At 40.0% G+C, this 13,017-nt stretch overlaps 1 protein-coding gene across 1 annotated transcript in view; it reads left to right on the top strand.

Annotated features, from left to right (window-relative positions):
• EFCAB6 (EF-hand calcium binding domain 6) overlaps nt 1-13,017 on the top strand; it is a 109,609-nt gene that overhangs the window by 49,747 nt on the left and 46,845 nt on the right. The window contains 3 exon segments of the mRNA XM_064473730.1: nt 234-296; nt 1,406-1,577; nt 10,786-10,959. Of these exon segments, the coding sequence (XP_064329800.1) occupies nt 234-296; nt 1,406-1,577; nt 10,786-10,959 (409 nt within the window).

Genomic DNA, 13,017 nt, shown 5'->3' with positions numbered 1-13,017 from the left:
TCTAAGGCTTCCCTACTGGGTTATAAAGCTAGTAGATTAAGAGAGCTTTTTGTGTATAAGCCCCTGACAGGGAAGATGGTCTTTTAGATGACATCCTGCAAGTAATCATTCATTTATTTCTAGGACACATCCAGCCTTTGCTTCAGTCTTGAACTTCAATAGGAGGAAGAATATAAAGAACATTTGAATTTAACTTCATCACCTGTCCTGTAATTACTTTTTCATTTTCTCAGGGGTATTAATGGCAAGGCCTATGTTGATAAGCAGAAGAACATAATAATCAGTGGATGGGGCAGGTAAAGTTGGTAATGTTTTGGCAACTTTAGGCAAGAGCAGATATCTCAGAAGACCAGGTGCCTTCAGCAGATGAGTCCATCTGAGATCCTCAGGAGGCAGTCACCAGTCACTGTTATCTTTTGATCCCTTTTGGGAGGCTTAGAGTTAATCTTCTGTGTGCTGCTCAGGTCAGAGTAAAACTCTCTTCATTAGCATGTTTTTAGAATAAGAGTTAAAATGTTAAGGTTATCTTCAAGTTTAGGGAATACTATAAAACACACTTAATAAATCTATAAAATAAAATTTCTGCATTTTGCTTATGTGGAAATACGTGCTCTAAAATTTAACAAAAATAGTTTTTGTAACTTTGCTTTTCATGGGTTATAGTAAATCCATAATGGATGTAAAATAGGTACAAGTGGGAACTTTATATACCCTTTAATTTAATTTCTTTTCTGTCTTTAAAAGTTATGAAATATTTAGTTGTTATTTATTTTAATGGCTTACTGATGAAGGTTGTGGTATTTCAGCAAAAAGCATATATAGTCCATATCAATGGACTTTCTTACAGGGCCTGAGAAAGAAAGGTATTCCAGCCATTCCTCTGAAGGGAAAAAGCATGGAAGTGATTTATTTGGGATCCAGGAAGAGAGAAAATATCATAAGATATATTTTTTCCTTTTAAAATCAATGGAAGGACTTCCATTAACTGCTTTTATGTTAGCTTAGCCATCTCAATTTAACTGAGGAGGTATTAAAGGATAAAGATAGCTCCTTAGCTGATGTAGAAATGTGGGCTCATTAGAAACTAAGCCTGTGATTCGGAGGTCTAGGAGCTCCATTTGCAAAAGAAATACTTCAGAGCAATATCAGTCAATTCTTGTTTGTTTTTTTTTTCTTTTTCTTTTGTAAAGCAATCTATATGTAAGAAATGTTTGCACAATATAGGCCTTGGAATCGATGTGTACTCTAACTTGATCAACTATCATTTTGTTTTGCATCAAAGAAGCTTCTTGCCTGTCTATGTCTTGTTTGTCATCAAAGCAGTCTTGTTCATTATTGCTGAATCAAATGTTTGAAACTACAAAAAATAAGCAACTTGTCTTCATGCACAATCTTTCAATTTTAGAATCAAGCAGATTGAAGACCAAGCTAACAAATATGCCCAGAATAGAACTGTTGATGAAGTAATTAGAAGGCTGAAGGACGGAGTGATACAACAGGCAGCAACTATTAAAGGCAGCTTTTTTGCCTACAACAAGCAATCACATGGAAAAATTAATAAAGTTGACTTGCGGAAGGTAGGAAAAACATTAGCTATTTTTCTCTCTCGTGTACTTTTCCCAGAAAGATACTTATTGTCTTAGCAACGTGCCTGCTCACACAGCTAGAGGTAAATCCTCCAGGACTGTTTCAGTTACTGATGAGATATACAGGTCTCATGCAGGTTATTGGATGAGAAAGAACCTCAACTTGTCTTTAAAGACATAAAATTGTCATCCTGTAGCAGCACTAGACACTGAAAGCTTCAAGGTGCCAACTTTGAGCTCCCAGTCGTCAAAAAGAGCACATATGAATTGGGACTGGCAAGACGCAGTTGGGACTTGGAGGTCTAATGTCAACCAACAACACGCCTCTTATGTGAAGTGAATGGGCATACCTTAAAGAATCACCTAAGCCTTAACTCAGAGTCCTTAAGCCCTCTTTGCAACTGCACAGTGGTAGCTGGTAGGAACTGGAGAGAGGTAGGAGAAGAACAAGATTTTTAACAGATATAGCCTGACACTTCAGGGAGAATGACCTAAGCTAATTTTATGCCATCTTTCAGATTCCTGACTGCAGTGTCCCCCATAATCATGATGGGACTAGGGGACACTCCCTGGGGTCCCCAGATCTCTTCTTTGCTCACTCTTTCTCTACTTTCAAAGGAGTGATTTTGTCAGAGAAATGTCCTCTAGATGTTTAGTAGCATTTCAGGGCATAGACTGGTCCCCAACAGGAGAGGAGAACTTTTCTGTAGCTCTTATTTGAATTCAGTGGATTTGATCATGCTGTAAATTTCCAGTGTAACTGTTTGATGTTGAGTGGCTTTTGATGCTGGGTTAGCTGATTTGGGTACAGCATCTCAGTGATGAGAGGACCCACAATAATACGAATGTATTGAAATTGTATAGTTTTAACTTGCCAAGAATTCCAATTTAATTTTGTAGGTGTCTTTTTTGAGGTAGGGTTTTCTGTGGTGTTCCCAGGCTCTGTCACAGCTTTGATGGCTTATCTGACTGCATGTTGTGCTTTGGACAGCCTTATGAGGTCATGGATTTCAGTCTGTAGTTGGGACACTAAAAGCACCCATCTGTACGTTTCTTTCTTTTCACATTTCAAGGCAAAATGCTTTGCTGAAAGTTGAAACTGGACAGAAAAAGAGACACGATGGCAGTAATATTTCCCTAGTCTACCTAGGTTTAAGCAAGAGCTGCTGCTAAAGAATGCTATGACAGTAATACATGGTCTGCCCTTTGTCTGGGCGCTGAAGTAAGGTAAGAGTCAGCAAGGGTTAAACCAGAACTGTACCTTTGAAAATGGCCTGGGTAGTACCTTGAGAAAGTTTGTCCTAATCTGTTTTCACTCTGGTTCAGTAACAAACATCATCTTCCCATCTGTGTACCATGGACTGCACATGTTTTCACCAGCTACTGTTGCAGGGTCAAATGTACTGACTGTAAGAAGGTGACAAGCTCTTGCCTTCCTTTCTCCCCTTCTCACCATAGACCCATGAGGTATGTGCTCCACAGCTTATGACAGGACAAAGGCTGTTACTACAGAGCCTTCCCCCGCATGGACACTGTAGCTGCATTCAGCCGCACATTTTCTTAAACTCAGGTGGATATCTTTCTGCAGTTGCATGCAGGAAGTGTAATTGCTTTGAAATGAAGGGGAGAGAAAGAGGGAGGACAAAACACACAAAAGATTTTCCATTTTTCTTAATATTTTCTTATTAATACTACACTTATTAAGAACGTGTTAAGCTGCAACCCTTCCTCCTATACTGAACTGACATCTGTGGCACATACCTTTGGGACATTGGCTTTGGCTGCTGTGATTTACACTACAATGTGATACCTAAGAGGCTTATAAGTTGCCTGCAGCTAGTGCAGTAATGTATGTTTTGTCACTGTTAGGCAGAACAAACTCATTCTACCTGCTGCTTTCTTCTGCGTTGGCTGTCCATGTACAACTCACATCTGAGATATTTGTATAGCACCAGAAGCTATTGAACAGTTAGTCTTTGTGATTTCATTGTTCTTTTATTACACTATGGATGATGCATTTCTCAAGTTTTGGCAATAGACGAAGGATAAAAAAATCATCATGTACCTGCAGCCAGGTATATTTATCACTGCACTTGCGTGATGTTCTTGGATCCTGCAAGCTCAGCAAAGTCCAGCTGGATGGAATGCTGCCCGGGAATTCTGCCCTGCTGCTGCTGCCTATGATCATTCAAAGGGGCCTGCTTCCCTGCAGTAGTCCTGTTCTGCCCTGCCTTGTGCTGAGTGAAATAAGCCTACCCTGGAAACAATGAGGATGAAAGCTCTGTGTGAATAAGGGTCATTAAAAGGGATTCCTCATCAGAACTGAAGTGATATACTACCTTATGTCTCTGGGAACTGGCTGCGCATGTGTGTTTTCAGGTGAAGTGCAGACTGAAACTGATTCTCCATCACTTGTGGTCTTTAGAGAGAGATCTCTGCACCTTTTGCAAAACTGGGAGTTTTCGCATTCTTCCTGCTTTAATTTCCCTGACACTTCTACCAAGATGCCCTGGGAGCACAGTTGCGTTTCATCCCAGAGCTCATGGAGTTTCAGTGGTAAAATCCAGAAATGGGTGACTAGCACCATTGTAGGCATTGTGGGGAATCTCCCCAGGCCACCTGCTGATGCTTCAGAAGGATGTAGGACTCTCTGTATCACATCTGCCAGCTGCATATAGATGTTTTGGATACATTAAGTTATCACAAATGGCGAAGGAAATATGACATGTTCCAAGTGCATTGAGGTGGGTAGGTGTGAGGCATTTTGGGGTGTCAATGAAGTGAAAGGTGAAAGTATGCTGTTCTTCGACTGGATCCTGACTCTGTAGCTGGGCAGGTGTGCCAATGCGATTTCTCACCTTACTGGCACATTGAAACTGCTGCACTGATCTACAGCTTCATTTAGAGCAGCCAGGCAGCTAATGTACAGCTGGCCAGAGTTGCTTGTCCTCAGAGGTTGAATAGGTTACTCAAACAGTGGTAGTGGTAAACAAAAAAGCATATTTGTTTTCTGATTTGTTATTCCAGGCCAAGCCATAGAAGTGGGCAAAAGCTGTCTGCCCAACTTGGAAGTGGATGAGCTCTGTTTATTTGCATAACGCTATGTTATAGCAGCATTAAGGGAGAGGGCAGAATGCACCCTTACCTTCCTCTGAAGGGTAATTGGTCTTGGTATGCCTGAATATCCCCAAAATGCAGACATAACATCATGAAGGTTATGCCAAAACTGTCAGTTCTCTGTGTTTTTCTTTATAATTTACAGCGTAAGAACACTTTTCAGCTGCTTGCCTCTGGAGTACCCAAGGTGTGAGGTGGATTAGTGAAGGGAAGTGCCACCTTCTTTACTAAAGAGTAACGTAGTACCTCTGCCTTCTGTGGCCTGGCTCTCCTAGGAACGGAGCAAGTAGGCACAGACCATGTCTTTGCACCTTTGGACTTGTCTGATTTTTAATACAGTTCAAAATCAGGAAGATGGTAACTGAAGTTCTGTCAGGCGTCCTGGGGAAACATCCAAAATTTGTGTGTGTGCCTTCACTTTTGTGAAGGATTACAATACCTCCTTCCTGCAGAGATGTCATCAGTCCTCTTCCTTTAAATAAGACTTTGAAATTATGCCTTTTGTGAGCCATTCAGCACAGGACAATGACCTAGTCATACAATTTAACATGACTTAATCCTGTATGCAGTTTTGACAGAATTTTATAACTTTTTTTTCTCTAGATAAAAGTGTTAATAGTTGAGACTGTAGTCACCAACATTACTATTGTGCCTGATTCTCTTCAGCTTTGATTGGATTTGTGAGGCCAGATTTCCTTATCGCTACTATTAAGCATTTGATCTGATGGTAAATACTTGTTCAACTGAACATAAAATGTGCTTGCTTATCCAGAAGCTTTACATTCATAGAAAGGAATGATAATTTGCTAATTATTCTCACGTTTTTAACACTCCTTACGCTGTTCAGCTATTTAATGAATTTTTTCTTTTAATCTGTACAATTAACGAAAATATAATGGCAAGAGTAATCACTGTAGGAACACTTGGAAAGTCAGGACAGAGCTGTGCAGGATAGTTTTAAAGAAATAAAGCCAAATCAGGAGTTACAAAAAAGCTGAAGGAAATGAAAGGTTTTGGAGAAATCCTTCAGCAGCAGCAGGGCTGCAACTACAGCTTTTCAGGGAAACAGCAGGTGGGAAATGTAGAAGAAAAATAAGGGTCCCTTTCACGGTCAACCACCAGGTAACACTAAGGGGTGCAATGGGAGACTGCTGCCACTCCAGACTGCACCTCTTAACTGTAGAGAGGTAAAGGGTCTGGGGGAGGCGGGGGAAAGACAGAAAGTTTCTTGCCAAAATAGATTTCCTAAAATGGATCCCCAAATCTGCTTTGAAGAGCAGCAGTGCAGAAGGAATCGTGCCTTCCTTCCTCCTCGCTGTAGCTGTGTGTGGTTCAGGGGCCTGAATCTATTCTGCAGCATTTCTTGTCCAGAAGGTAGTTGTGGCAGGCTTGTGGGGAAAAGTGGTAGCAGCAAATTCTACAAATGACAATTTTCCTCTAGTCTGCTAAACGAGCTAACATCATTTCTTCTGGCACTTTCTATCTTCCAGGTGAAGTTTAATCGTAGCCTATCACTCGGTGCTTTTGCTCAAAATGCCAGTCTCAAAAATATAGTCAAATCTTGCTCTCTGTCTCCTTCTGTATAGAATTGAAGTTGTACAGAATAGATCTATATTTAAATGGGTTACAGTAAATGTAAGGAAGAGAGATCAATTTTCAGAGTAATTCAAGTTGAGCCGTAGGATAAAACACCCAGACGTTTAGTATTCAAAATGGCATATTAAGCAAGAAAATAGGCCATTACATAACTTATTTTATTTCTCTTCTAATGGGTGTTGGAAGATCATGGCACGTCAATGGATGGCAGTCACTTTAATCTACTAACAGAAAAGCTAGGGTTACCAGATGGAGGGTTGAGTTATCTGGATTTTGTGGAAATACTGGAATGTAAAGGAATTTTAACAGCAATAAAGCATGAAATAAAACTTTCCTGGAAGATCCAGAACTTTTATCTTTTAAGGAAAGACTATTGGTGAAATTTGTAAGAGATTATATGATTTTTAGGATGTGGATGACCCTTCTGTCTGTAGTTCTTTGACTCCTGACCTAGCTAAGCTGCTGAGTATCTAACTCAGGACAATGGGGAAACCAGAACATGTGGGATGTGAACTAGCTAAAGGTCCGCAGACAGGTGCCATGGAGTTGTCGCTAACAGCTCGCAAAAAGTAACTGACTGATTGCTCTGCCTTGAGTAGATCCTTGTCCTCTGCATTTCTAACTCTTATTCAGTCTTGGAACTACGTTGTATCCTAAATTACAGGACAGTAACGATGTCCAGCAACTTCTTCTATTTTGTGTAAAAAGCCAGAAAACAGTAACTAGTCCTTTCAGGGAAGAAAGATCTGTCAGTAAGCCATTAATGATGAGTTCTAGTGGCAGTATATACAACTGGAGCTCTGTGGTGTGATCTGGTTACTTACTGGATTATGGTTTTAATTTAAAGTACTGCTTTTGAATGCTAAAGCTGTTAAGGGACATTTTCACTAGAGAATGCTGAAAAGTGGTTATCTATAACGTAATTGATAATTTTATTAGAATATCAAGAGTCCCAGTGAAAGAGCAAGGTTTACTGTTTGTGTAGATATAGATGTATTATCCACCCATATAATGAGGATGTGGTCTTCATTGATTTACTGTTGCTGAGGAATGAATACCAGAGGAACATATTCATAATCTGGGATGACATTTTTTTCACCTCAGCTGTTTGCCTTACCCCATCAGTAATTTCACTGATTTCAAGGCACTGTAAGTAAGGGGTTTTGATTTTCAACTTGTAAAAATTAAGCTGAGGGAATCTGAATTTCTTAGAATAGAACCCTGAGTGCAAACCAGAGCTAGTAAGTAATTATTATTTTTTTCTTTTTTATATACACTTACGCTTTAAGTCTAGATTTTGTGGTCAAAATTCTGATGCCACTGAAGTCAATGGCACTTTTGCCATTGGCTTCAAGGCCTGTTTTAAATTCCATACTATGCCTCTGTTATTTTCCTCAGAGGTGCACATTTACTTTTTTCATGCTGTTATTATTATTTTCTGCTGTCATATTTCACCTTTAGAACTAAGACAAAAGGGAGAGCTGACCTGTGGATGGCTGATGTAATATTCAGGCTTTTCTTCATTCAGGCTTAGAAGTTTAGGAGTTTGTTAATATAGCCAGCTAATCACCTGCCCACCAAAATATGTGCACCTTCATTCAGTAGCTTAATAAAAGATGTTTGAAACAGGTTAACCTCAGGGAAAATGCGTGTGCCAGCTCTTTGATTTAAATCAAGAATCAACAGTGTTTTGTCTGTATTTGAAGTTTTTGCTTTTGCCAATTACGAGAATCACAGCTTTTCTTTCCATATGTTACTATAGCTCATAGTCGTAAAGGGAAGTGTGACCCACATTTAACATAAAGTAAGTCTCAGAAACCAGAAGGCAAAGAAAAAAACCCTCCTAACTTTTATTTTTCAATAATGTGATTCACTGGGAAGGAGGGTGGTCTGTAGTTACAGAAAATGAGACCTGATTTTCTTCTTATAAGCTTTAGTAGGAAGATAACACGAGTACAAATTTTCTTGACTAGACTTCAATAGAAACTGGAATTGAAAAAAGGGAAGGATAGTGAATGTCTGTAGGGAGGAGAAGGATTTAAAGGGTAAAACCAGTAGAAGTTAAAATGATGCAGGGAATACTACTCAGTGATTCGTTGGGGTAGTTGTACAGGCTCTTGTGTGTTGGTGTATGTAAATCTTTTAAAAAGAAAAGAAACGTTCCCTTAGAACAGACCATTAGCTTAGCATTTTTCTTATCACTCAGGAGTAGGGTGTAGTGAAATGTCAGTGTGTACATCTTTTCTTGCAAGATTTTCCCATTTTTAAATCTGGCATGAATTACTTTACTCCTCTATGTGGCTCATATGTTGCAGAAAAAGTCTGAAATGCTCAAGAGGCTACAAAAGATGCTTAGTCTCTTTTTCCCCAGAAACAAAGCAAAATAGGTTCCTAGAGTATCACTGCACAACGAGCAGAAGGAATCAGATCTGGAACAGTGACCAAAATAGCTTTGCTATGGCCTAAAAGTACCTTAGCCCTTCAGGACTGGAAGTACATGGGTGCCCTGCTGCGAAGCTGGCTGCTGCCCTTTCCTGATCCTGCTGGGCTGTGGGATAATAACCTTGTGACAACATGACGCTGCTGTTTGTGCAGGACTGAGTCATGCCAGAACAGAACATCAGGCAAAATAGTTTCAGGGGTTATGCTTTGTTAAGTCAGGAGTGTTTTGATGGCAGATCTCCTGAAATAGTTCACATTGGTTCAGACTGGAGGAGGGCTTAACCAGGATAGAATTGCTCCAGGGGAAATGGTCTAGCGTGCAACAGTTGTGCTATACAGTCAAAGACGTAACACATTACTTTCTCTGACACAGTCTGCAGCTTCTGTGTTCCCTCACTGAGACAGACAGCCGGTATGACAACAAGTCATGGCTTTCACGGTGCTCCATTTGTCCTCCTCCAGTCTGATACCTCCCTTCCTCAAAACAACCAGAGGAGGCTAAAGCAAAAGAAAAAAACATTGTCTCAGCTGTGCTTTCTTCAGGTTGAGATTATCCTCTTCACCTTGTGCTGGGAAAACCATAGTGGCTGAGGCCATTACTGGAAATTGGGTGGGCACCACTGATAATGCATACAGCTATTGGACTTTCTCATGTTTGGGTTGTAAAGAATATGATTGCAAGGTTTCTTAATTTGTTTATGTTATGTTACCGTGCTATTTATCAGATACGTTTAATATAATCTTTCAATGTTTGCTATACTTCGATTTCATTATTGCAGATGCCACATTGAACAGGCCAGGAGCTACATTATGTAACAGCCCAAACCACAAACTAAATGATGCTAAATATCACTACACGACTGCTGAAGAACGTCTCAGTCAATGATAAGCTGATGGGAGTCTACAGGGTAAATACATCAAGCCACGGTTTCCTTTTGGCAGTGAAGCTGGTTGTTATTTTAATACAAGCATTTGTTTTAAAAGTTGGTTTGGAGGAGCTGCCAGGAAAGCGATTCTAAAAATTGTGTTGGATTTCATATATTCTGTGTTCTCAGAAACTTCCAGTTCAACTACATTCAGTTTTCAAGACAAAAACTTTTTTTTTTCCTAATTGTCTTCTCTGCAGCCTCTGACAAGAAAACAAGATCTGAGTTATTTTTTCACATCCTTTTGTGAACATAACTATTAAAGATCCTGCAATTAGAAAATAATAACTCTGTACTACTCATTGATGGAACAGTCCACCTATTCATGAGAATGATCTTTCAAGAAGATGTTCTTAGTCCCTAAAGTTTGCAACACAGTCATCTTAATCAAAGAGGTTTTTTTCCGGCTTTTCTACGTTTGCTTATTATTTTCTGTAATTACCATTAGAATGTATTCCTTGAATTCCCACCATGGATACGCACAGAGTAAGAGAAAGCACATTTTACAAAGGAGAGAAGCCGCAGTCATTACCCTTTTGCTCACTTCATCCCATCCCATCCCTGTTCCCTGGGAGAAGTAGAAAGACCAGCATTCAAGAAAGGGATCCTCTGTTCAAACCAGCTTGGACACCCCTAGCAAAGCTTATCATATTTATCAGCATTACTTCAGATTTTTGAAGAACTGCACCATTTTAAAGGTGTTTGAACATTTTGCATCTATTTTAATGGGAGAAACTGCTCAGATGGTAGATCAATTTCTGTAAAGTCTCTCTTCATTACAGGTTTCCTAAGGGTGGGCAAGGGTAGAAATGAGGTACCTCTCAGTATAGTACTGATAGAAAGTGGAGGTTAATTTGTAAATTTGTATGGGGTGGCTTTTTGATGCTCCCTACTTTTGCTCCGTTCTGTACATGCTTGAGATGAAAGAAGTAAGACTGCAGTTTACTGCGGGCTATCCCAAGTGTTTAGTAAGACAGTACTATAAATGCTTTGTATTCTCTAACTGCGGTAAAATATTTGCCTGTTGTCAAAACAAGTCTAGAGCAAACATTTGTTATTTATGTTTAAAAATATGTAGTTGATGTGTTAAATATATTTAGTTAAATATTCCTTGTTAGGACACCTATTCTGCCTTCCATGAAACAGACAGTAACCATGACAGTATCATCAACATGCTTGACTTTTGGCAATTCTTGAACAGCTTTCTGCTTCATCTTAGAGATGAGGAATTCCTGCATGTACTTGGTTTGTTGGGAATGAATATGAACTCCACGTTAAATTACCAAGAATTCTGACAACTGTTCCATACCCAAGAAACTAAGGAGGTACCTCCTCAGCTCATACCATCTCACAAGTAAGAAACAAAAAGCTGTGTAATACGTACAGTAATCCAATGTGTTTACAGAAATGAGTATGCTGTGTGAAAATGTGTGTTGGGTATTATTGAAAAAAGATAGTATTAAAATCTGTCTTTATCAAGCTGAAGGTGGGTAGCTTTACCAAGTTCTCAGTGATTTACGACTCCATTAAATCAGATATTGAATCCACCACCAGGTTAAAATGCCAGAGCTAACCCTGGGGACTGCTCTAAACCTGTAAGGTCAAACATATATATACTGGTACCTTGGCTGGAGCCTTACAGCTAGGCTAGCCTCCAAACTGGACAGCTTTGCTGCATCTTCCAAGCATACAGAATTTAGGAGATGGTTTGGGAATCAGATGTCATTTTGGATTGAGGAGCAGTCAGCGTATTACCTCTCTGGCACAGAGCCTGTCAGTTCTGAGACTAATATTGTTGTCAGTGTAGATTACAGTAGTCCAAAACCTCATGCTCCAGACCTTTATGCTGCCAGGCCACTGAGAGTAGACAAGATCAAGTGAGGTGCACAGAAGCACTGAGGCACTGTGGAGTGGGTGGAGTCTAGGGAGAATAGTGCTGCAGCCTCCCTTCCTGCGAGAAGTGATGCTCCTTAAAACATCTGGAATTTTAAAGTTTGAGCTTAACTTTAATGACAAGTAGCACTTGGGCACTAAAAAATTAATTCTAAAAACTCAGTGTGAAACTCCATTTAACTATGCAAACAGAGATAAATTCATAAAAATAATGACAAGATACAGCAGGACTGAAAAAGCTCCTGATCAGCAACTCATCTCTGCTGTGGCAGTGACGATGTGATATATACACATAGGCTTATTTCCCAGTTTTTATTTGTCTCTTACAGCATTACTGTTGGCTCTGATGTTAGTAATATTTATCTGCTTGGTGTGGTTTTCTTTTTTCCTGAATTGGACAACTGAGTGAATCAAGGACATCAGTCTAAAAAACAAGAAAGGAAACTGATGATGATTGAGTCTTGTTAACAGTTGGAGTCTGAGACCAATTACTGTGGCACTTTCATTTCTGTTTCAGTTTGGGCTTAGCTAGAAATTGAAACTATTGCTGTTTCAGAAGTCCAGCAAAAAAATATAGTGACTTGCATTTTCCCAGCTAAATTTTTAGACTATTTCTGTTGGTTGATTGTTTAGGCTTATGGAATCTTCTCTCAAGCAGTAGGAGTGGGGAAAACTCAGAAGGTTCCCAGGCCTCTAAAATATATTAATGTGGCGTTTGTGTTTCTAAATTCAAATGGAGGCCTCAGCAAAGGCTTTCAAGGCCCAGAGCCCCAGGAGCTCAGAAATGGCTGGGTTTGCAGTGTTGCAGTTTTCCAGGAGCTAAGTTCTGGTCTGGGCATGCCCTGGGTGGTACAGGAACTCAGTGGATAAGTCAGATGTAGTTACCACATCTTGCCTGGTCTGCAGACCCAACATTCCTCTGCCTCTTGTTTGAGAATCTTGGCCCAAGGAACACGGCTGAACCAGGCTCTGAAGCCATATGTCTGCAGCATTTCCTTACAAAGCAATAGCTGGAGGACCAACCGGTGCTAGGACGTAGCACAAGGTGAGCAGCTGTGTGTTAAAAGACCAGCCTTTCCTCAGTTTTCTAACTGGAAGTCCTTAGAAAAGCTAAAGAGAAATGGGTGCCGAAAGAAGGGCTGATCTTCTCAGGTGAGAATGGAGAGACATAAGGCACCCTGAATTATTGGGTAGGTGTGTCCTTGTTTAGCACACAGATTTAGTTAGCCTTCTGTGTAGTGCGACAGCTATGCTGGACCCTAATCTGAGGCACCCATATTCCTCTGCATGCTCGGATTCAAAGAGAAGGACCAGGCTCCCAAAAGTTTGGCACTGGTAATTGTGGCTGAATTTGCAAATGTGGGTCTTACTCCCCAGACTTACTAGCCATGCCTTGGTGACTCACATAGATATTTTTGATCTACATTATTGATGTAAATCAACGATAATCTTCCTGG

This window comes from Phalacrocorax carbo, chromosome 1 (genome assembly GCF_963921805.1).
Source record: "Phalacrocorax carbo chromosome 1, bPhaCar2.1, whole genome shotgun sequence".
NCBI lineage: Eukaryota > Metazoa > Chordata > Aves > Suliformes > Phalacrocoracidae > Phalacrocorax > Phalacrocorax carbo.
This window is presented reverse-complemented; position numbering and strand designations above follow the sequence as displayed.